This window comes from Plectropomus leopardus, chromosome 5 (genome assembly GCF_026936395.1).
Source record: "Plectropomus leopardus strain MGB_pleo_1.0 chromosome 5, ASM2693639v1, whole genome shotgun sequence".
NCBI classification, from domain to species: domain Eukaryota; kingdom Metazoa; phylum Chordata; class Actinopteri; order Perciformes; family Serranidae; genus Plectropomus; species Plectropomus leopardus.
The window spans coordinates 17,642,156-17,666,983 of NC_142180.1; the positions used below are offsets into that span (position 1 = coordinate 17,642,156).

The window sequence follows — 24,828 nt, forward strand, 5'->3', positions numbered from 1 at the left end:
GTGGTATTAGAATAAAAGCCACCAGCTGAGCAACTGACCAGCCTACTGAGTCACTGGTCCCCACTTTCTTTCACAAGCACAGGAACAAATGCTAATTGGTTCCTTTGCTCATTGTGACTCCTGAGATTAGGGTAATTTCACTTTTTAAATTTATGGGTGCTACCAGGTTTGTAGTTCATTGAAAATACTTCTTGTTGGACTGCTCTTTTGTCTCATGACAATAAGCTGACATAAGCTGACATGTCTCAGCTTATTGTGGTTTAAAAGCCTAAATATAGACCCAAAAGGACTATTAATTTAACAAAAATAACTGACAAAAGCAGTTTAGATAACGCAGATGAAGATATGTTTTATCTTCTGATACTGTTAATAACAGCAGTGTACAGCATAATATTTAGAGCATAGGTTTACGCTCATACAATATATTTTATTTTTGTGGATGTAAAGCAGTTCCTGTTAAAAAGAGCCCCACCCTGGTAAACCAGTGCAGTTATTTTCTCAGTTAAATAGTAATTATAACACTGTTGTTAAATCATAACGTATTGTCCCTGATTTGTTCACAAGCGTTGAAATCACATGTAAATCATTAATTTAAAGCACCACCCAAGCACAGTAATAACACATGCCCTACGTTTCATGGCTTTCAAGAATGGAACAACCCAACTTCCATATAAGGTAATGGGCGGCCGCTGGAAGTTAGCTCCTCCATTCTGATTGGATAGCTAGTCTGACATGACCGTTTTTTCACAAGTCGTCGCCGACGCTGATTGGTCGGCTGACTTGGTCCGATTTAGGCTCATTATCTTAATCAGCCGTGGATGGAGTGAGAAAGAGGAAAAGCAGAAGCTAAACAAGCTAAACAAGAACGGTGGAGTCTGGCGTGGAGCGTCGTTTCTAAACGAACCGACGACCACTGGCGAAGGGAAGAATGCTTGAAAATAAGAGAGAAAGATTGAAAACCTTCCTCAGGAAGATCGACGAGAAGGCGATTGTAAGAATCAAGCACTTCATGAAAGAGAGGTGAGTGGAGTGGATGTGGCTAGCGCTGAACCGCTATCTGCCGGGTGAGCAACATCAACAGGGTGGATGCTAACGGTTAGCATTTATTTGATGACAACAACCTCCCCGATAAAATTGTTTTTATGTCATGTTAATGTAACAACACTTTTTAACACAACATTAGAGAATGTATTATTCGGAACTAACTTTAACTAACATCTACGTAGGGGGAGGATACGTCTTTAAATCAATGACTAGGTAATGCTAGCAGGTTAGCCATCTACTTGGCTAAAGATGTACTGGCATTTAAATTGTCTTTAGTTAACGTTACATTGACGCGATCAATTACACTCACGGATGCTCAAATCAAACAATAAAGAAACAATAAAAACACTTGGTAGCATATTTGAAATGTTACAGTTAGTCAACATTAGCGCATCCAATCTACACTGTGTCCTAGCATAAGTTCTACGTTACGGTTTTTGGCTTCGTCAACATTAGCCATCGATTGAGCTGCTGATGACCTAAGCACTTGTCATCACAGATTTAGCATACTTAAAGAGAGACCTGGAAAAACCCCGAGTAAATGTTTTTTTAGTGGTAAATTGTAAATACTTGTCAGCACAATAATGGTCATATATTTCGGAAGTATTTAGCTTTGTTAGGCTTTTCTGTGACGTGTTGTTTAGTTTAGCGGATTTCATTTGTTTCTTTGGTCATTTCCAAGAACACAATGATTGACCCACATCATCCCTGCAAAGTGGTGTTACGTGCGTGTTGTTTGTGTCTAGTATCTGGCTAATCTATTTCAGGCAGTGTAAATAAACAACATTATATGGTAGAGTGGCATAAAGGGAAGCTAGTCCAGATCTCTTAATCTCGCCTGTGCCTCCTGCTCAGAAATCATGACTTCATCCACTGGCCTATGTGGGTCAGATTGGCATCACTTTTTGGCCTTCTGTCATGCATGATCCAGCCTTGTTGAGACCCAGAGCAGACCAGCCTGGCAAAGGCACATCTTATGCAGAACCACATACACTCGTTTAAGCATGCACACATATATTGTGTTACCCCCAGGGAAACACAACACACACACTTGTCACACAGGGGACGTGCAAGTCTGTTTTCCCAGAAAAGACTATTTTTAGCTCCCATGAGTTGACCACAGGTGGTCCATGGTGTTATATAAATGCTTCCTGTATCTCACTGTTAGTACTCCTCCTCCTCTTAGCTTTGCCTTCTCTTTCCTCCCCATAGATAGCCATTTGCTAGAGTGCAAGAGCCCTGCCAATCAGTCATGGCCTGCTGCTTATCAGCATGGCTATAATGTGTCTGCAGTATGGTATGTGGGGTGATTATCTGTTGCCACAGCACACAAACATACATGCATATATACAGTATTGTGCTGTGACAGTGTCAGGCCTTATTGAGCCAAGGCTGTGATCATTTCAATACAGCATCCATCCACACCTGCTCCATCCGCTCTATGATCTAGACAGTTTTTTTCTTTATATATGTAAATGTTACTTGTGAAGATGAAAATGCCAAAGAAGAGTAAAGTTAAAAGTGAGTAGCCAAGTAGTTAAAGTTAGAAAATGGGTACATGCATTAACAGTGAATACCTACTTGTGAGCTTATAAGTCACTTTGCATACAGGTTTGCAAAGCACACAGTTGGATAAATATGTATAGCCTTGTTTCAATAGGGAAGAGCCTATTGCTGCAGAGTTTGTTTAGATGAAGGGAGCCTGGAATAGGCTGGGTGGGGCAGCTTTGCAGGCGTTCTGTTGGCTCCAGGAAGATGCTCCTAGGACAGCACTTCCTCTGCGCTGTGGGCAGTGGAGAGTGCGTAGGTCTAAATTATGAGATGTGCTGCAGGCGAAAAGCAAAAGCTCAAGTTAGATAAAAGCCACATCTGCATGACGGTTTATTGCTAAATGAAAGGTTGCAGACTAACCAGCTGCTCACAGTTGAAGTTATGTGTCGCCTCTGTCAAGCTAATGCTAATGACCACTCCCCAGCCTTTGTCACAGAGCCAAGAAAAGGCCATATTCCTCTTAGTTGTTTCACCTTTTGGCACTCACAGTTGCCTGGTGAATTCCCCCTAAAGTAGATCTCAGTCAGGTCAGTCTAACTTCGGACACATGAGGCTTTATGCAAGCTTACCTAAAAGCTTGGTGTTCTGCTCAGCTTTGATCTCAAGGATAACATTTGGTATGGTACTTTACAGACAGACGTTTCTTTGTTTGATCATAAAAGACTATGCATGTCAGCCTTTTGGAGATAAACCTAGTCCTTTTGGAAAGTCGGAACATTGCCTTGGCATTACCATGTCAAGGTAAACTTATCATTGAAGGTTGGAGTATCTGTAAGAAAAACCGACAAAAAAATACAATCCACTCTTTTGAGAAAAAAACTTCCACCTTTGGGAGAGTCTGTCTCTACCACCGCATAGCACTGTATTTTTGCCATTCATACAGTTTGCATACAATTAGCCTTTTTTTCCACTTGGGAAATGCAACTGATTTTTTTGTATTTTCCTAACACAGTAAAAACTCAGTGTACATACATAAGAGCATAGAGATAAGGGCAAAACATCATTTATTCAGAACTGTGATATCTTTATTACTCAATGAATTGAACTGGCATAAACAAATGAATGATGACTTGTGGTCAGGGGGTACTCAGCATGGAGTTACTCGGCAGTGAAATCGCGTGCTTTGGACTTCTTACACTTTTTTTCTCTCCACGATACAAAGATGAATTGTCCTGCTGTGTTATGAAAGATATGTTGATTTTTTTTTTTTTGTTTTTTAGATGAAAACTGGCTTGTAGCAGGTTATCAGGTCTAGAAGTGAATGTACAATTCATTTCAGACTTGAAATGGCTTTGGCACATCCAATAGTTTTGGAAATAATAATTTACCTGGACAGCCTGCTGCTCCGAGGAGCTGAGGTCAACAAAATTCTACTGTTGATTAAATCTAAGCCCCCTTGTATACAGTAGAGTGGCCTACTTTTACTTTTAACGATGTAAAATCAGGTTCGTTTTTCCAGTCACACCAACACCATGCCATCCCCCCTGCTCACAAGCCTGGCTGCTAAACTCTCTCTGAGTTGCCTCAAAGAAAGACCCTCTCTGTCCTTGTGCCCAGTTAGCACAGAGGAAGTAGACAGAGATGCTGCATGCACAAGGCCGCATGACTTCCCACCAAACACACACGTACACAGGCTCACTCTGTTCCACTTGGCGCACACGCAGTTTTCCTGCAGACTGAGCTCTGGCAGGGCGCCACAGACGGCATGTTATTTCGCCATGACCACTGGCTCACTTTCCTGCCCTTCCTGACTGCTCGATTGAAGCTCACACACATACATGCATACATGCACGAACACATAATCCCTTTCACTCTCTTTAATTTTCTCATTTTGGCAATTATTTGTTAGTTTCTGATTTTTAAATTAGGTCAAATTGATTTGAAAAAAACTAGAAAACTAAACTAGATTATCACATATTAGGAATATCAAATGCTGTGTGTGTGGTTGCAAAAACATTAACATCTTAACCGTCCCATTTGGCTCAGTAAAGCACAGTTGAAACAATCTGTTGTTTTACTTTGGAATAAGCTGGTTTGGAACAGATGATGGGGATGCAGCTGCTCACATGACAGAAATTATCCACGGCTCTCCAGAAGATGGTGCTCTCACACTATCTGGTTCTGCAAATTATCAGATTATCTGATAGAGATTGCATGAATGTAAAACCTTTGTCAACCTCGCATGTGAACCTGGGACTCATGTTGCTGGAGCAGTCACGTTGGGTGTGAGAAAAGTTTGACGTAGGTGCTCTTTACATTCTATATGGCAGCAATTTTGTCTTAAGGGCACTAGCAATAAAAACCTGACGTATGGCTGACGTCTGCATCAGGACTCCTAGCTCATCCATATGGCTCATCTCAGGACAGCAAACAGAAGCAGCTCTATACCCAAAGGGGTTTTTTTGCTGGCTGGAATGTTTGGGCTGGAGAAATGAGGCCTATCTCAATGGAAGCTACCTTCCAGTGAATTTAAATGTCTTCTTTAACCCCAGTGTAGATTTATTATGTAACTTTGGTTATTTTTAATTATTAGAGAAATGTGATCATTTAAAAGACAATTATTCCCTGCCATTTTATATCATTTAAGGGCCAGTGTCAGCCTTGCACACATGCATTTTAATTTGTGCATCCCAGTATCATTCACCAGTTTGCTTAAGTGTATAGAACAACAAAAATATTCAGTCAAACTCTCAGTAAAAATCATGCATGTTATATCATTTCAATGAAAGGAAGGCTTTTTATGAAAGGAAGGTGAACATAACTATTGTGGGACGTGCCCTTAAAACTCCTCACAGGCAGCTTTGTCCTAGTCTTATATGTAGATGAAATGGAGAGTGATAAACACAACGTGGAATTGCTCATGGGTACATACTTGTATAAGGTGAATTAATAAATATTACCCTTTGTCCACTTGTCTGCATCATAATGCAGATATATTATGTGGTCACATTGCACCCAGTAATTATCTAGCTGACTGAACTGATATGTTAATAAATTATCAAGGTTTTTAGGTCATCTAGGTGTCAGCAATGTGCTCTTTTTAGTTTGCTTGATAAAGCTGATCGTTGTGTGTTGTTAAAATGTTTGTACTATGTCTGCGGAGCTTGAGAAATTTACAGCGGTGGCCTGTTGGACCTTTTGCATCTATGGATAGCCTGCAATCCAAAATGGATGGTTTAAATTGTTGGTACTCTTGTTGATGTGTAGTTTGTTGATGAGCAAGCAGGAGGTGTAGTTTCACAGCCAAGATCTGTGAGACATCACATGGCTGGAGCAAGCAGCAAACTCATGCAGTTTTGAGTATAGCAAAATATATTTATAGCACAGCCGTCCCACGAAGTTCATCCTACCGCTTGATTCCAAGAGGTGTGCAGTGAAAACAGCAGGTGAAGGTTAGACAGGAGAGCTAAGGAGTTATGTGTGGAGGCTAAATTAAGACCGATGTCACGAGTGCAGTTAGTTGTGCAGTTTTCTGTCTGCTTGAGCTTCCTGGATGGTGATATCAGAGGTATAGAAATAGCCTACTGAACAGCAGCTCTCAGTCGACGTTTGTGAATGGAACAAAGGCCTGTTACATTAACAGTACACCACATTAATCTTTCTCCCGTTTTCTCTCCACTCTAACACAAGTATTCTTGATTGTGATGGCTCCATTAGCATCATTCACAAAGAGTATGAGCTTTTGTCATTAACATTGCACTGGCTGCTTTTAAAGCCATCTCCTGTTGGTTATTGAGAACAGGCAATTGAATGTTGTTGTTAGGCCCTCTAAACCTGGCAATGTTTCTCTCAACCCCACATTTCCACAATCTACCCCCTGCTGTTGTTGCTGTTTCCACGACAACACAGAGTGAGAAAGAACTCGGGGAAGGACAAAGCTTGGGAGGGCATTTCAGGCTTAAACCCCAACCAGTCTTTTTTGTTACTCTTTTCACTCTGCTCTCTTTCGTTCTCTTTCCTACAGTGTGTTTCTGGCACTATCTCCATGTTGAGCTCTTTGGTGCTTTAAAACATTGCAATAAAACAGACCTTTACACCCTTTCGGTTTTGCTGTCAATGCTCAGGGTCTAAGTGCTAAACTGCCATACTCCGTCCATCATTTGGCTGACCAGCAGTGGCTACAAGCTTTTAGGGAATTGCACAAAACGTGAGGGGTGAACACAGTTAGTCATGGAGAGAGGGAAAGGCTTGTTGAACCAACGGGGGTCTGTGGCTGATTCTCAAACCTCTGAGGACGTGGGAAGGTAAGGCGAGCAAGTGTATCCATTTTTTTAAGTAACGCTGGCAACTTGATTTCTTTCCACTGACGTGTAGGAAAACTTTTGTTGGATACCTATCCCGTAGTCATCAATCTCATATCTGTTAACGGCCTTTGCTCAAAAGTTGTACTGTTTTGTTGTTTTCTCAATAGAGCCTCTGTAAATCCAGGAAAATGAGCCTGCCCCCCAAGACAAATTGTTCTTTGAAGCGAGTAACCTCGTGCATGTCCATTTTAATCCGCTGCTGCAGAAAATTTGTGGCTGCTTTGGAAAGTCACGCGTGGCGGTAAAACTAGGTTCAACATTGATTTTGTCAGGTGGTGTGACATAGTGCGCAACAACAAGGAAGTAGGTCAGAGGTCAAGGCCTAAGTTTGGCCACTACACACCCATTCCAGGTTGGCCGCCTCCTGCTTTGTAAATATGAAGTGGTTATTAAGAAACATCACTTTTATACAGTGCATAGTTCATTTTATAATGTGTTTTTTCCATGTTGAAAGCTTTTGGTGATTACACTTGTTGTCACGTACCTGTTCACCTTTGATGGCTTTGGCCTTGAACTCTTTCTTTTATAAACAATCAGGCTGACTCAGGGCTCGACAATATATCAATATTGTATTGATACCATGGTATGACACTAGACATCATCTTAGATTTTGGATATCATAATATTGTAAGCTTTGCCTTTTTCAGGTTTTAAAGGCTACATTAAAGAAATGTAATTTTCTGAATAGAGTCCCCCAGGGGTCATGTTTTTCTGTAGGCCAACCCAGAAGCTAACACAGCCTTGGCTCCTTAATCAAAAACATATGCGATTTTCCTTTGAATTTTGTATTATTCCTTTGAATATTAAGAAAATAAGCTCAGTGGTAAACAAACATTTCTGATATTTATAGGTTCACAAAAGCCATTGCGAGGCTAAAATAAACTATAGTATGTTCGCACTGCCACCACTCCGTGGCTATACAGCCGTGTTTGGCGTGGTTTGGAATGATGACAAGCTGTAGTCTCATTTAGACACTAAAGGTTCAGAGATTTTCTATTATTTGCTTTTACCCACTTAGTTATTATCAACATTACTGATGAGTATTTGTCAAAAATCTTAATTGTGAAAATATTTTGTGAATGCACAAGTATCTCACAATATCAGTGTAATAGTGATATTGAGGATTTGGTAAAACATATTATGATATTTGATTTTTCCATCCTCCGCTGACTCAGTTTCCTTAATTTAGACAGGCTTGACGTGAAATGTTTTTTCCATGCAAACATGAATGTTTGACTTTTGCTGGGGTTTTTCTACCTGATGTCCATGTTTGTAAATGATGCAACCTGCCAGTAGAAAGACTGATGTCAGCATTTCCTGCAACCTCTGCAATAAATGTCATACACAGTAAAACTGAATGCCACACTGTGTACATTGAAATAAACTGCATGTTAATGACGGTACAATTGTTGTCTGGAGTCTGACGACAGACGAATGCAAGGAAAATTTATATTGACAATATTACCAAGACATCCAATTTAACAATCCTCCAGCATCTGTGGAAAATTTGCAGCCCTTAATCTGAGGATGAGTGCTTTTGAAATACAAAGTGCTTGCTACTGGAAGAACTGAGGAGTGCTGCCTTACAGGAAGCAGCTTCAGCGTGACTGTTAATGGTTACGGTTACTCCTCAATAAAGAGAGGAAGTTGTTGAGAAATTCAAACAGTCTATAGTCTTTAAACACTGCCCATATTGCTCTGCCTTGTGAAATTGGGTCATGTGAGCATATTTGAACACAGACAAACACCTGGTCAATGCTTCAGTACCGCTAATGAGAGAGTTTTCACTGTGTGCCTCCAAACACCAACCATAGTAGCTTACTTTCCCCAAAGTTTACTAGCTGCTTTGGATATCTTATAATCTTCACATTTTAGAATACAGGACACTTGCATTAGCATTTCTTGAGTAGAGAAACGTGGAAACTTTAGCTACAGTGAACCCTACCACAATGGGTTTTACTTAATATGGCTAATAACTAACAGACAAGACACTTATGAGTGTGAAGAGACACCACTGCACAAGCAGGAAAACATCTCTGGAAAAGTTTTTAAAGCTTGTTTTTGCACTGACATGAGGAAGTGTTACTGTTCACCATTTTATAGTCAGTCAAGGCTAATTACAGGTAAGACATCCACCTGAGGCTGCATTTCATTTGTTTGTCTTTACATCCCTTACCTTTAGTCCAATTACTGAGGTGAAGCAGTAGAGGAATAGTTTAGGGGTTACTGACAGGGTTAAAGAAAGTAGCACAAAGGAATCAAAATTGAAAAATTCATTTGTGCATGACTAAGGGTGTGAAACACAATGTACTCCAAGTCATATTTATTGATACAAAACTGCCAGCTATTGAAAGTCTGTCACTTTTTCAAATGTCTGAATACTTTTGAAAAAAAAGTTTCTAACACCCCAAGTGTCCTTTAAGGAAGACCTATAAGGTTGTGTTGTTGTACTGCTTTCTCCTTGGTGTGAGTCATTGCCTGAGGGGAGATAGATAATGCACCACTCCTAGATTGGGCCAGTCTGAGCACCTCACAAGTATTCCACTTTCTCACTCACTCACTCAGAGCTTTTTTATAAAGTCTCCTGATCCTGCTTTGCCCTAACAGAACAAATCTCAACAAGACAGGATTTTGATGCTGGATAATTGTTGGAGGATTTTTATAGGATGGGCCCTGTTTTCTTAAACATGTCAGTGCCTGTGTTGCGTGTGTCTGTGTGTGTGAGAGAGAGAGATTGTGTGTATATCTCTCTCATGCTTGTCTAGCTCAGGGGGAGTGGCCGAGTTTGACGTCACTCACTACGGAGTGTCACACCATTCTCAACACAAAGTGGCTTCCTCTTAACAGCGCACTCAGAGTGCAATACAGCAACAGTTTTTTTTTCTTTTTTTCTGTCAGGATGTGGTCAGGGACCCTCGCTTAACTAGGATAACAACTCATCCTCGACCAGATATTTAAAACACAGTGAACTTTAAAGATCTTTTGAGGCGTTTTTTTTAATTTCTTAGTGTTTTCATTTTGGAACCTCTCAGCTTTAACAACGTGAGGCCAGTAATTGTAGATTAGAAATAAAAGAGCATTTTGATTTGGTGGTTTTCTGTATTGGGTAAAGGAAATGCCGACTGTCAGTAGGTATATGAGTTTTCGTTCATCAAAGAGATTCAAATTTACGAGGTAAGGAGATCTTTGTTGTTGTTTGTCTCTAGTGGTTTCTATTAGTTGAAGTTGTTTTTTTACCTGAGTTTAAGGCTTAATTCGTACAGTCAGCTTGTCCTGTACCTTCATTGATAAAATAATTTACAGGTTTAGATTTGTGTCATTATGAGCAGACTCCTCAGTATTTTAATGAATTTGTGCTTGTTTGTTCCTGGTCAAGGACAGGCTGTGCCCTTTAAAGAGCACATTGAATGTAGTAAACCTTCCTTTTACAGGATTGTTTATTTTTTCCAGTTCATTGAGATGGCATATTTACAGACCTTTGTCAGTTTTAGATCATGCGCCTACGTTGATCAGGTTGTAAAGCAGCCAGGAGGAGTAAATTGTACAGCCACAGCCAGAGCACTGACGCAACATGTATCAATAAAACTTTCTGATATGGAAAAACGTAACCTTTCCCAACACATTGTACAGATAAATCCATTCTCTGTTCTTTCAAGAAGAAAAGGATTGATTTAGTTTTTCTTGGACCAATTCTTGTTTAGTAACAAAATCCCAAACCCAAGTCAATGTCGAGCCTTGCGTGTGTTTTTAAAATGCAGCATTTAACGGATGTTCTTCGGTGCTAGATGGTGATACTGTGTAGAGTGCACAGGATTGTGACAAACAGCTTTGCAGATACAGTTATAAATGTAGGGTCATACAGGTGGTGGCTGGTGTTGATTTCCCACACTGATTTCCACTGGTTTATTTGAATATTTTTACATCAATTAGGTCTTCTATTCATGGTCTGTGGTCGAGGTTATAGCTTACTGTAAAATGACTAATTAGGTCATGTACTATTTTTGCTGTATGTTTCTACAGAAGCAAAGAGTTTTATCAGTGGGTGTTTTGACTCTGACTTTTGTGCTTCTGATGATATTTGTTTAGTGGTAAAATTCCAAGTAATTGTGAAGTGTTTTGTAATGTCCTTGCTGTAACTCTTCAAAGAGAAATTCCGCTCTCCCAATGTATGTCCATGTGAAAATGATTTTAAAACAATATTTTGCATGTTGCCTAATATATCTTTTTTTCCCCCCTCATTTCTAGCAGCTACCCAGTAGAGAGCAGTGGTGGTGGGCTGCCAGCCAAAGTGAAGAAAAGCAGAAGCAGCTTAAGCAATGGAAGCATCAAGAAGGTGGAGAGCAGGAAAGCCTTGAGCTTGGAGGCGGCCCAGCTTGAGATCCAGCAACAGCACAAAACCCTCACCAGACAAGTAGCCATCAGGTAGGATGGAGGAGAAAAGCGCGACAACTGCACCACATTTCATAAGATGTTTGCAGCACCTGTGGAAAATTCAAAATGTCTAAGATTATCTAAAAATAAAGTAGAAATGTAGTAAATTATGTTAAAAATAATCTGTTCCAAGTGCACACAAATTAATTTTTTTTTCAGATTCATGAGTCACATTTATATTACACCTATTCCAAGGCCAAAAGATGGTCTTACTTTCACACATATTTTCATTTTACAATTGTTTTAAAATCACACAACTGAAATGTAAATGATGCATCGCACAGACTCAGACCATCAGAAGAGGGGAAAATTATTATTTCTCACCCTTGAAATGCGTAAAAATCACATACTGGATTTAGTGGAGACTCACAGCTAATCTGAACACGTATCACAAGACCAGAGCTAACTCTCAGCTGGTGTTTAGTCGTGACACACTCATGACTGCACAGGCGTTGTGGACTGACTGTCCTCTCACATGATTCACATGTTAGAGGTGGATTTTTGATATGTGTTGGTGCAAAGAGCAATATTCACCCTACTGCTGCCCACGTGATGGTGTGAAACAGATTGGACAGAGAGACATCAACACTAACGATAGTTAGATCAAGGAATAGGCTTATTATAGCATATTTCTGTGGCAACTTAGAGAGGGTTAGAGAGAGTTATGCAGCATGAAAAGGAGATGAAAATGCATATCACCTTAATCTGTGTGGTCTGCATCTTCTCACAAACTTGCTGAAGCCACAGACTTCCTTTGAACTGACAACTGTGATATCTCTCTTAGCAGATCACAGACATTTGATGTTGACAGTGGAGGCTTTGAGAGAACAGAGGGCACTGGTTCACAAAGTGTAAGTTCACATCTTTTCATTTAAATATTTAAAGAAACAGATTATGATTATTGTCAGGTCAAAGTTACAGACCTTTGTGATTCTTTTAGCACATGTTAATGGTTTATGGTAAACAGTGTGTGGCCTATTACTAGCCCGGTGCATTTGCTTTAATTTTCTCTTCATCTCTTTTAGAGTTTCATAAAGCACAACAAGACATTCCACAAGTTGTTTCCAGACATTCCTGAAAGTGAAGACTTGATACATGGTAGGTAAATGCAAATTAAAGGGAGAATCAATGACTAAATTAATGACTGAACCACATAAAACTAAAACTGTTTGCGCTCATTTCCTCTCCCAGCATACATCTGTGCCCTGCAGAAGGAAGTGCCCTACCATGGTCGACTGTACATTACTGACACCAATGCCTGTTTCTATTCCTCAGTTCTTCTTAAGGACACAAAGGTAGGCTGCAGCTCTGCTCTGGCTCTTCCCTTTATTTTTTTCACTTTTAATTTGGGCAAATAAGTTATATTGATATAATAATATCTAACTTCTAATCTTTCTTTTTGTTGTTGTTATTATTTCACCACATCATTCCACTTTGTGATGTTTGTGATGTTTTCTACATCTGGTCGTGTGCTCTTGCAGGTAGTTATTCCAGTTTCCTGCATCCACATAGTGAAAAAGCAGAATACAGCTTTACTGGTACCCAACGCCTTGTCGATCCGCACCACAGAAGGGGACAAGGTCAGTAACTAGAGGTTTTCAAATTCAAATGTAAGACATGCTCAAGGTCATTGATCTCTGCTTTAAATGTAATCTAATCAAAGACTGAGTATATTTCATCGTTCAGAGTTGCAGGCATGGCAGATGGCTAATATTTCTGTTTTTTTTTGTTTTTTGTTTTTTTTTACTCCCTCACTTTGTTTAGTATCTGTTTGTGTCACTGCGGAACAGAGAATCGTGTTATCAGCTGCTGCGTTCAGTATGTCCTCAGACAGAGGTGAGTTTTTAGATATTTAGATGTTCTGCAATGGTGAATGTGATAAAAAATAAAGCACATGGAATCAGATTATCATCCTATTCTAACACACACACACACACATATATATATATGTTTGTTTGTGATGTTTTCTACATCATATATATATATATATATATATATATATATATATATATATATATATATATATATATATATATATATATATATATATATATATATATATATATAATAAGCAACAATGCAATTGCTTTTCATCAAATGGAAAAGGGCATTGTTATGTGTCCTTAACTGACTGGGAACGCATTGCGACATTGTGCATTGGCTCATTACAGATTCCCAGATTTAGGGTAGTTGTCGAAATCTATTGAATTTTGCAATAAGAGGGCAGCAAGCCCACTGTTGTAACCTTGTTGAATATCTCTTAACATTTAGTTTATCTTTATTTTGACTACATGCACAGTCAGAGCATGCAGACTATCAATCCATTTCTCAGAACTTCATGAAACTTCATGAAAATAATATCAAATGGCAGTCACTTTTCACAGATAATTTGAATAAATACAAATCGACACAAATCTCTCTGTTGTAGGATGGCAGCACAAACAGTAGCCCTGTCTTCTCTTCAACTGAGAACAGCTTTGATAGGAGCAAACTTGTGGTAAGAGACCTTTTTCAGTACTGCAAAAAACCAATTGTGTCACTATTGACATATTGCTTAAATGAATATCTTTCTTAGATCAGCTCATGATGGTATTTCTTTCTCTCTTATCTTAACAGAACTCCAGCCAGTCCAGTCTGGATTGTAGCTTCGACCAATTTGATGGCTCTGAGTCGCAATCTTTGCAGGACCAGCCTCTGCACAGACCACACAGAGGTGAGAGTCATAAACATTTTGTTTACATGTTTAACAACAAATCTAGGGCTGTGTGCTCAGTCCCCTCCTGTTTACACTGTACACCCATGACCGCAGTCCCAGACATTGGGAGAACTCTGTTGTGAAGTATGTGGACGACACCGCCATCATTGGTTCTATTACAAACAATGATGAGAGTTCATACCAGGAGAAAATCTTGCAGAGTGGTGCACAGAGAACAACCTACTGCTCAGTGTCAGTAAAATCAAGGAGCTGATTGTTGATTTTAGAAATAAAGAGGCAAACACACACTCCTGCCTACATTGGTGGAGCAGGTAAACGGCTATAGGTTCCTTGGAATTACCATCACTGAGATCCTATCTTGATCATCACACATCACCACCCAGCTTAAAAAAGCACAGAAAAGGCTCTACTTCCTACAGAAACTTAGGAGGGCTAAATTCCAGAGCAAGATCCTGGTTATACTGGTCGTACACGGCCCAGGACAGGAAGGCTCTACAGCGGGTGATTAAAACTGCCCAGAACATCACTGGTTCCCATCTACAGAGCATCAGTGACCTCAGTGAAGTGAGGTGTCTGCACAGAGCCCAAAAGATGCTGGAAAACAACAGCCACTCCAGCCAGAGTCTGTTCACCCTGCTGCCATCTGAGAAAAAGATACAGAAGTATCCGCTGCAGAACCATTAGACTACAGAGCAGCTTCTCTTCCCAGGCTGTGAGACTACTAAACTCCTACTTCGACGCCAAAAAGATGTAGCAGGATTTAGGGTCAACTTTAATTTCATTTCTTTTTAAACCACGTTTAAGAAAAATGACAAATAAATCTAACTTGTACCTTGTATAATGTGTGATAAAAATATCTGGACAATTTTTGTGGAAAGTTGACTGATTAAATGCCAGTCTTTGGCTTACATCAGCCATGTGTAGATGAACTAAAAACTGTTGACAGTTTTTTTTTTTTTTGTCTTCTCATGTCTGTTCAAGCCACTTGACATGCAAAGTCCAAGGCTGCACAGCAGGCTAATAATTTCTTTTCCCCATCTCTCTCCCTTCTTCAGAGGCAGTACCTAATGGGAATGTCCCAGTTTTCAGGAGCCTACACATGCAGCAGAGTGATAGCTCGTCCTCAGAGGAGCTGTCAGTATCTGGTAAGACACACATGTATTGCAGTTTAGTGCTAGTATATTTGTATAAGTGGCTGGTAGAGTCGACTGTCTCTTTAGGCATTTTAGGCACCTGCAATAAAAAGGCTTGTGTTTGATCCCCAGAAAGACAAATACTAACTAATGTAAATTTAGACAGTGATAGTCTGAAGATGTCTGTTTGAAATCTTGCGTAGCTACAGAGAAACCCATCAATTCCTCTTTTTCTGATGCTTATAAATTCATTTGGGCGTCTCACTCTGCAATCATCAAAAAATATGCAACATATTGTGCAGATGTAAAAACATACTGTAAGTTACAACCTACTAACAGGAGAAAATTGATATTCATGTCTTGTTTAAATTTCCATTTCCAGGTTCAGGTGGATCATGGGTTTGGGGCGTGACAGAAAAGGCCAAGTCCCTGCTGGTTCAGAGAGAGGCCAGCACCCTCAACACTCTGCTCTTTATTTACTTGATTTTGTGAGTAGCATTTCCTCGCTATTGTATGTTCTGTCTTCTGCTTTCTCCCTCCCCTTATCCTTTTAATCAAATGCCTTATGTGACGATGTAAATCTGCTCCTCACAAGTCACACTGCTTAATGGAGAGGCAGGAGAATTTCAGAAACCTGATGTGGTAGTAACTAGCTAGAGGATCTTGAAGGATCTTATTTAGTAGTAGAAAATCCAAGTGTGCCAACACTTTATGTGGTTTGCAAACCCGTTTTTGAAATGTACAGCATTCCCTTCAACCTGCATAGTATTTGAACCAGTTCATTAGGCATACAATTCCTTTGTTTTCAGTTTGAGGGTTGAAAACTGTAATGGTTTTTGGCAGTGCAGTTAATTGCAAGTTGTAATTGCAAGTGTGACATGGAGCCTTTTAAGTCCTCACTGAATAGTCTATAAAGATATAAGCATTTATCAACTGTTTGGCTGTTGGTTTCTTTGTGCCTGCTATAAGCTGATATGATTATCCTTTATCACAGTGCATGAAAAAGACAATAAATATGTTTTTTTTTTGTTTGTCACAGGGTTGTGATGCTGCTGCTGTCCTCTGGCTACATTGGTTTACGTATTGTAGCCCTGGAAGAACAGCTGACGTCTCTAGGGGCGCTGCCTGAGTTCACCTTAAAGAGCGGGTAAGAAGTTTTTCTCTTAATGTAAACTTTAACATCACTGATAGAGTGGTTGCCAAAAAGATTGAAAATTTGAAGTGAGCAGTTTATATATATATACCCAAGACACAGTAGTCCTGCCTCTCAGTGTCATTTAAGAAAAAGCCCTATTTGTGCTTTGACGAGCCTCAGTCATTGCATATTGGTGCCACTTGGTGGTATATGTTGTGTACTTACTAAAATGCAAAGAAACTGAACTATTTTCACAAAGTTTGGAAAAAGACAAGTGTATCTTGTTAATGTTTTAGAGTGTATTGAGACATAGTAGGTGTCAGGAAAGTTACGCAATTGGCTTGGTTTTCAAAGGAACAGTGCAAAATAATTCCTGTAATAGGTGCAGCCTTGCTGCCCAGTAACGAAATGATTGCGTAGTTGTTAGGTGTGTATTAGGTTTGCTTTGGATATGCCACTACTAACTTCCCTCTTGTGTTTCACAGGTACCAAGACACATAACACTCAGTGACTGAAGGAGAGATTGGTTGACTCGTGATTGGAGGATTATTTCGACCTCTTCCAGCAGAACAGAGTGGGAGAAATTTTAATGTACTCAAGACTTTGCTCCCAACATGGCCTATGCTGTTGGCTAGAGGAGAATAAAAGGCCAACCTGTGCAATTTTTAGAGACAACTTGTTAACTTGAAGGGCTATACTTCCTCCTAGTGCAGTTGACAAACGGACATGCCACGACTTAGTCACCCAGAGCCGAGCCAAAATGCATACACACACTGCCTGGTTGCAGCGTGTCAGTTGTTGAAACCAAAGCCAAACGGCTCTAACTTAGCAATGTGCCACGCCAGCCAAGTTGACGGGCACTTTTTCTTACAGGAACTGTTCCACATCTGTGAAGTTTTGTTTTCCTTTGTCCTTCATAGAGACTCCTCTCCTTGAGCATGCAGTCTACATAGGGCTATACCAATCAGCATTAGCCTGCTATAGTGCTTATTACTGCACTTCAACACCTGAGACATAGGGCTGCGCATAGCCAAAGATACACACAGTGCACATCTTTTGCATGAGTGCACAGAGATTTTTAAATGATTTTCTATCTCGTATTTACCTTTCCATCTATCAGTGGTATATACAAATCTGTCTCTGTCCTTAAATTCAGCAACTGTCAGGTACTTCTCTCTGAATGGTTCTCATCTTTCTAATCAGCTGTGGGCTGACATGATGATAGCTGAAACCACAAAATCAGATCAGCCTGCGGAGGCTCGATACTCTCCTGATGGTCTTATCCTTTCTCTCTTTCTCCAATCAGCAATGATTGCAGTATTACTTTCCTCGTCTTTGGTATGATTTAAACCAGTTTAATGATCATTGATCAGAGGTTATTTATCCCTGCAGTCTCAACTATGGATGAATGCATCATCAATGCACAAATATTTAATACAATAGGACACAAGGAGGTTGTCTCAGAGACATAGATATGTTTTTGCATTTGACTTTAGTAGGACTTTGGTCTTCTTGAGATTTAAAAAATGTTTGGCTCAGATGTCTGTTGATGTACTGTCTGCTAGTCTGACCACATTGTATTGAAAGTACAAACCTCTCTCTCTTTGACAGGCCTCTTGAAGACCAAGAGGCATTCGTAGAATTTTCAGGTTATTTAAAGTAGCACCAATAATGTATCTCTAAAATTCATGCATGTGTCTGCAATATCGACACTTGACTGATACTGTATACGCATTCTCACTCTTTTCACCCAAAGAGGAGAAGGTGCAACCACACTTGCTGTGAGGTCCAGGTTTTTCAACAGCAAAAACAAAATGGTCCCAAGAAAAAATTTCAATATGCAACATATTATTATGCATGGTAAAATGTGATTTATCTAGGTGTGCTGTTTTTAAATGGAGCTTGATGTTTGTGGGAAAGAAATTGTGTAAGAAAAAAAAGATTTGAGTGAAAGAAACAGCTCAGTAGAGCGAGCGCACTTTAAAAAAAATGTGTTGTGCCTGTCACAATCCAAGACACTCTGGATTGAGGAGAAATGGCAAAGCTAGCATTCTGTGGTATCTGACGGTGCTAAGACATTTTAAATTGTTTTCACTCAGGGGTGGTGGGCACTACCTGCCACATGGTTTTAGGTTGGCATCTTTTCGTTTGTCATTTCAGAGTCTAGTGCTCATGATGGGGTTCACATTTCATACATTGTGGCTTTGGTGATTTCTCAAATTTCCCTTTGAGAAAGAACACTACTTTTCATTGAGATTCACTGGATTGATTTCACTAATTGATAGAACTGTATTTGCCCCCCCTCCTCCCCCTTTGATGACCCTTTAAAACTGACCTAACAATGCATATCCACGCCACATCTCAATGATTTGACATCACCCTTGTCGTGGAAGCTGTTGTTGACGAGGTGTAGGGAGTGGCTGTGCTTTTGCTACACCCTGTTTAGAGAGAGTCATATTCTTCTGTTCAGCTAGTTCTGACAACATGCCGTGTACAGTGCTGTCAGTTCTCATAAGGCCCCACCAGGGGGCGGCACACACATCCACTGTCCTCTAATGGACACAATGCAAGAATCTCAATGACGAGGGCAGTGTTTGTGTGGTTTTGCACTATTCAAAGTGTTGTAAATAATTTTGTATCAATTGTTAATGTCCTTAATTCTACTATGGTCCTATATATATTTATTTGCATTCTGTGTAATTCAAAGTAGTCTCTGTGAGATGACTTTGCTATTGTTCAAAATAAATCAAACGTTGCGAAGTAAATAATATCTTTTTGCTGTTACTGTTTCTACAAAATATTGGATCAAATGGATAGAAAATTGAGTGAATGTGTTTTTGGGAGTGACACAGGTAAATGGGAGACAAGGTCACAAAACACATGCCCATTTATATTTCAAACCAATGTTTGTGAAGTAATATAGAAAGCAACTTGATATCTCCATATTCAAGAAAATAATATTTACAAGTCTTGAAACCCTTTGAAACAGTTGTAGCTTTTTCACCTCGAGTGCAGATTGTGCTTAGTTTGGCAAACTTGTTGAAGTTTGTAAAGTTTTCAAATCATATTTAAACTCAACTGTGGCAAAGTCTGAATTTTGATTACTGTGAATACTCATACTTATTTATAACCTTTTTGCTTTTGATATTTTACAGTCATCCAGGTCACAAAATATTTTAGAAGTGCAGAGTCAAATGGAACTGTACTTGCTGTTGATTACATAAAGACATTTCTTCTTTAATGCAAAAAAGACCTCTCAGTTCTGAGCTGAACTTGTACTTTAAAAAATAAAGTAAAACTAAACAGTCAGACTTTTCCTTGTTAGGTGAAGAACCTAAGGAGGCATAACACAAGAAAATCTTTCTCAGAATTCTAAGATAGCAATCTTGTAGACTCAGAAAAAGGGATTTTTCATTTTTCTTTCTCACAGGTGAATGCATGATGCAGGCCTTCTCTTATAGCTGTGGTGTTTTGTGCCTCCTGTGTGTGGCATGGCACCACCACCTAGTGGAGAATCTCTTACTCACAGACATGGCAGTAGAAAACTTTTAGAACAGATGTTTTCATTCTGATCAGTGGAACAAAACACCCAAGAATTGTTACAAGAAGTGCTTGCTTGTTTTAGCATAATCAGTTAAAATTGATATGTTATTTCATTCAGACAAGCTAAAAGTATAATTTGTGTTCTCCATACCTAGACAATAAAATGTTTAATAAAAATGTTTAATGGCCAACGCGTGACTTCTAAAGTGGACCTAGGTTTGATAAGGTGTTAAAACAATTGCATTTGGTAATGTATGGTGCCAGATAAGCTGATCTGCCAATTTCCCTCCCATAAAAGGTAAGTTGTTTTTTAAATGTTGGAGTCAACATAAAAAAAATATTGTTTTAATTGAATCAGAGTTGCAGTGAAACCACACAGGAGTTGATGATTTCTATTTATTCCATTCTAGGTAGCCTCTCAGAAGCAGCAGTGACATTTATTGCAACAGTCCTGGAGCTAATCATCATGTCTGTCTTGTTCAGCTGTCCGGGGTATTTGAAGGAGCAGGTTCAGCAGTGGTCCGCTGGTAAGCACAGAGCTGAAACACTCCTGAAAGATACCAGAACATTCAGATACACAATAATCTCCAAATATAATTTCTTACATTTCATTTCTTTAAGACATGTTTTGTATGGAAGTTATTATTGATACTGAAGAATGAAACTTTCAAATCTTACACAAAGTTTGATTATAAATTCCATACATACAGTAGTTGTGCTAAATTAATGAATTAGCTGACTATAAAACAAGGGAAGGAGAACCAAAAGATATTTAAAAATGTTGCCTTTTTTGTAACCTGCTGGTTTAAGGCAGCGACTTAATTCAATTATGCCTCTGGGCTGCTATGTTACCATCTAATCTAAAGTAGTTTTGCCAATGCACAACATCATTAGTATCAGATCCTAGATGCATAATACAGTATCTCACACAGCCACTTAGTGTGTGTGTGTTTACTTGGTTCAGAGTATGGAGATCTAAAGGTGCAATAACTCTTTGTTTGTTTTTTACACACCCAAAAAATGTGCCATGTTGCAATGTACACTTTTACATGCTTGTATCTAAGATGCTGATAATAACTGTTGTGCCTACGGGTCACTCACAATATATATTTATAAATATTTATATATATGTGTGTATATATATATATATATATATATATATATATATATATTTATAAATATATATATATTTACAAAATAAATAATTGAAAAACACAAATAACTTAATACAAGAAATACCTGCTGCAAAAGCCAAAATGATGGCCACCCAGCCAATGATGTAGGACCAGGAAAAGCGCCAGTCCAAGAAGCGTTTGCCAAAGAAAGTTACGGTCACCCCAGTGTAAATTGCCAAAGCCAGCAGAGCAAGAAAACCTGGGAATTGAGAGAGAAAGGAATATTTAAAAAGTAAAGAATGAAAAAAAGCAAACCAGATGTATGTAAGAAACTCCAACCTATATAACCTGACAATATATGTAGAGCACACTAAGTCCAACCACTGTTTTAAGCACATTGATGAAAGGTTCCAGACAAGTCTAATGTAAGGAAAATGGCAACCATAGTAACATGGTTTTAGAATTAATTTTTGATTTCACAGCAATTGCTGTGTGATCTAAAATCACTTTGCCTAGATGGACAATCAAATGTACAAGGAAATGAACTTGCTAATTGTGTGTGTTACCTGACAGGACCAAGGCAATGCCACCTGTACGGACCCTCCTGTTTTTGGTGCCATTAGTGAAGGCGCTCAGGCCGAGCACCACGCCAGCGAAGCAGCTCAGCACCGCCAGCAACATAAAGGCCCGTGTAGCGTCCCAGAAGGCTGGACAAAAAAAGGTCAGGACCACATGTACACATCAACAGATACATCCACTTGAATTTGCCTTAAATACTGAAATTTTAGTTTGCATGCTGGCATCTTTATGTTTATGTTAATTTGTCATTTTGAAAGACAGCCCAGTAAAAATATTTAGCTACTTTTTTAAACAGGAGTAATGTGCTTTGGCTTGCATAAATTAATAAAATTGTAGGTTGTTTTCTAGATAGATCAGCTTGCTGACAAATCTGCATGTTTTTGGTATTTGATTTGAAAAAAGCATACTGTCAATGTGTTTGATATTAACTGATTTCACGTTTACTGAATAATTGATCAGTGAGACATTATCAGATTATATACATGAATAAGTTATGTTTCTAATTTATTAACATTTTGGAGGGAGTCATTTCCTTAGAAACTTTCAATTGGTCCAAAACAGTGGTTTCCAAAACCGTCCTAATCATGTACCCCCTTTGAAATCTGTTTTCAGTTGAGTATCCAACTACCTGCGCAAAACATTTTTGGAATAAACACATTGTAAACATTGTAAACATAAATTGAAAATAGGGATTTGGTTTATCAGACTTTTACTTTTTATATTTATTTACATGTTTTAGTAAATTTATTAAAGTATCTTTTTTCATTTTATTTTTTTTAGGAATTATTCATTACTGATATTTTTTCAAATTTTTCATGTCTCCCCGCACAACAGTTTTCAAAAAATTTGTTTGCCCAAATGCCACTTCTAAACTACTCACCTACAGTTATGGTGTGTGCATGGCATTTGTGGTTGATGCAGAACCTCCAAAGCCCCTGATTGGCTGAGCTACCCGAGTATCGATACTGCATCCAGAAATCTGTTGCTGTAGACACAATGAGAAGCACAAGGGCAGCCACACCACAGAGTGTGCCCCCTCCTGCTAAAGTATACAGCATCGTGAAGAAGCCAGGGGAAGAGCTGTCCTAAACATTCAGCAACTGTTCAGGGAAGACAGGACAGGGTGGAAAAATGTGCATTGTTTAGAATGCCAAAAATTGTCCATTTTGCATCATCATCTACATCTGCTCAAGAGCACAAAAGTCAAGTTTCTTTGCCTGTTCCACATTCTAGTATACTCAAGCCCATCCTTCTTCGAGTCAATCCGGTATCATAGTTTTTGCAAGTAAGAACAGAAGTTTCTTGGATGAGCTGCACATCAACATTAGCAAAACATCTGTTATGGGGGGTGTCCACACTAGCTTAAGCTTAGGTGCATTTTCTTGCTCACTGTAGATCCAAAGCAGACAGAAGAGATTGATCACACACCAAAACTAAATGTCCTGGAAAATACCAGTCCTTACTGTTTTAAATATAACATTTCAATCATACATGCCAGCACATCAGCAAATCATTCTTTAGTGTCAAATTGGTTACAGCCAGCAAAGCACTTGACCCAAACTGCTGTATGACAATAAGCTTGCCTATCAGGCAGTTCAGAGCCATTGTTCACCACTAATTCCCCTCTATGCAACACAAACTAATCTTCCAGTACTGAGCAACTGAACTGTCAGCAGTGTTGCTCTCTGTCACACAGCCAGCACACCAATGATTTCATACACTTACTTTGACTCCTGTACTCATTGCTGCAGCTCTTGCAAATGCCTAAATTCCAAAATCAAATCCAAATGAGATCTGTATATCTGATTCCCAAATATGTCTGACAATTTTTTGTCTAGAAACATGAACAAAAATCAGGGTCCCAGTAGGCCCAAACCGATAGCTTTAAAGATGTTTTTACTTGACAGAGATCTCCAATCCATCTCTTCTATCTTTGTAGTTCAGCATATTCTCCAAAAGCAGGTTCTTACTGTAGTTGTTGTTGTTTCTCAGAAACCCTCAAAGAAAGTAGAATCTTTCTGGAAGTACAGTAAAAACAGGTTCTATGTAAGTCCAAGTTATTTTCTGATACCTCTGGGTTGGCCGCTGTCTCTCCAGGGTTGCTGGTTGTGACAGTGTGCGTATCCTTTTTAAGCCCTGTACCCCTGGCTCTCATTGTCCACCCCACAAAAGAGGGAATGATCGAGCGCAGCATGTGAGTGATGGTAAATCCCTGCTAGCGCTCTTCTCTGCAGTAACCTCCATCCCCCATCACCTCAGTCTCTAACCTCTTGCACTTTTGCATCTCTCTGTGTCCTCCTGCATGACTTCCTTCTTGTTCCTTCTGTCTTCAATTTCTTCCTGCATCTTTTCTGCAAAGTTGTTAAACACACCAAAAACCTACAGTAAATGCAGTATGATTGTTTTTTCTGCCAAACCATGAACATGTCCTAAACTCAAGTTTATCCACATCAGTGGTGGAAGTGTAGTATAGGCCATCCTTATATGAATAAGCAAAATAGGGCAGAAAACCTAGAGCAGAAAATATGTGTTTGTGCACCTTGCATATGTCAGGGGAATAAAAAGAACATCTTATTAATTTTAATTTGTGTGTTCTATTTGGCAAAATAACACACCCACGCAACAAGCAGTTTGATGACATTTTGTATCTTTATTCCATCAGTGGACTTACTGATCCAAAGTGTAACTTTAAAATACCTTTATTTACTATTTGTTCAAAAGCAAGAGCATTAGACAGCCACTATTTGATGATTTCAAACATTTGAACTCCATTGACCCCTGTGGCATCTCCATCATTACACAGAAACATTGTTTAAAATCACACAGGTTTCAAATGACATTGCCATGTTAAGCCACTACATAATGTCAAATATTATGCAAAGTACCCGCTTCACTCTCACATCCATCAGGTGTCTGCATAGGTGCTCAGTAAAAGTGAGGATAAAATCAGAGACTTCTCTGTGTAAGTCAAATATGTGACAAGATTTGTTGTTTCCAATTGTGCAATCCAGCAGCATCACTGTCTTTAAAGTGCCTCTTTACCATTGTTTCGACTTTAGCCAGCTAACATTTCTTTGATAATTTTTGGTTTTTGTTGTTTTTCTTTTGGGTTTTTTTTTAGGGGCTGGATAATTTTTCAGTGTTTCATATTGTGTAATACTCTTTTTGGCCACAAGAGGCTGAATGCGAGCGTTAGGACTAAAAGCATTCTTGTTTTCTTCCAGGTGAAAAAGATTATAGTGATGTTACATAACTTGCTTACAAACAATACATGTAC

The 24,828-nt window shown here is 39.1% G+C and overlaps 2 protein-coding genes across 8 annotated transcripts; one reads left to right on the forward strand and one right to left on the reverse strand.

The window, feature by feature from the left end:
- Positions 1 to 831: 831 nt before the first annotated feature.
- On the forward strand, positions 832 to 19,082 carry LOC121965559 (GRAM domain-containing protein 2B). Of its 6 annotated transcripts, none has more exons than XM_042515706.2 (13): positions 832 to 1,020; positions 11,145 to 11,321; positions 12,118 to 12,181; positions 12,356 to 12,428; positions 12,522 to 12,625; positions 12,812 to 12,910; positions 13,095 to 13,166; positions 13,759 to 13,827; positions 13,947 to 14,043; positions 15,102 to 15,191; positions 15,562 to 15,667; positions 16,219 to 16,326; positions 16,800 to 19,082. In XM_042515706.2, the coding sequence occupies exons 1-13, from the start codon at positions 929 to 931 to the stop codon at positions 16,813 to 16,815; spliced, it is 1,167 nt and encodes a 388-aa protein (XP_042371640.1). In that variant the 5' UTR covers positions 832 to 928; the 3' UTR covers positions 16,816 to 19,082. The 6 variants fall into 6 exon arrangements, with proteins under 6 accessions (XP_042371640.1, XP_042371648.1, XP_042371636.1 ...); XM_042515714.2 differs by having other exon boundaries at positions 11,148 to 11,321; positions 12,115 to 12,181; XM_042515702.2 differs by having other exon boundaries at positions 833 to 1,020; positions 12,115 to 12,181.
- A 1,157-nt stretch (positions 19,083 to 20,239) lies between these two features.
- Positions 20,240 to 23,771, reverse strand: lim2.2 (lens intrinsic membrane protein 2.2). Of its 2 annotated transcripts, none has more exons than XM_042484205.2 (5): positions 23,623 to 23,771; positions 22,432 to 22,651; positions 21,539 to 21,679; positions 21,097 to 21,231; positions 20,240 to 20,407 (listed from the first exon to the last, which is right to left on the reverse strand). In XM_042484205.2, exons 2-5 carry the CDS (start codon positions 22,607 to 22,609, stop codon positions 20,337 to 20,339), a joined length of 525 nt encoding a protein of 174 aa, XP_042340139.1. In that variant the 5' UTR covers positions 22,610 to 22,651; positions 23,623 to 23,771; the 3' UTR covers positions 20,240 to 20,336. The 2 variants fall into 2 exon arrangements, with proteins under 2 accessions (XP_042340139.1, XP_087933767.1); XM_088077641.1 differs by having other exon boundaries at positions 23,522 to 23,653.
- Between the last annotated feature and the right edge of the window lie 1,057 nt (positions 23,772 to 24,828).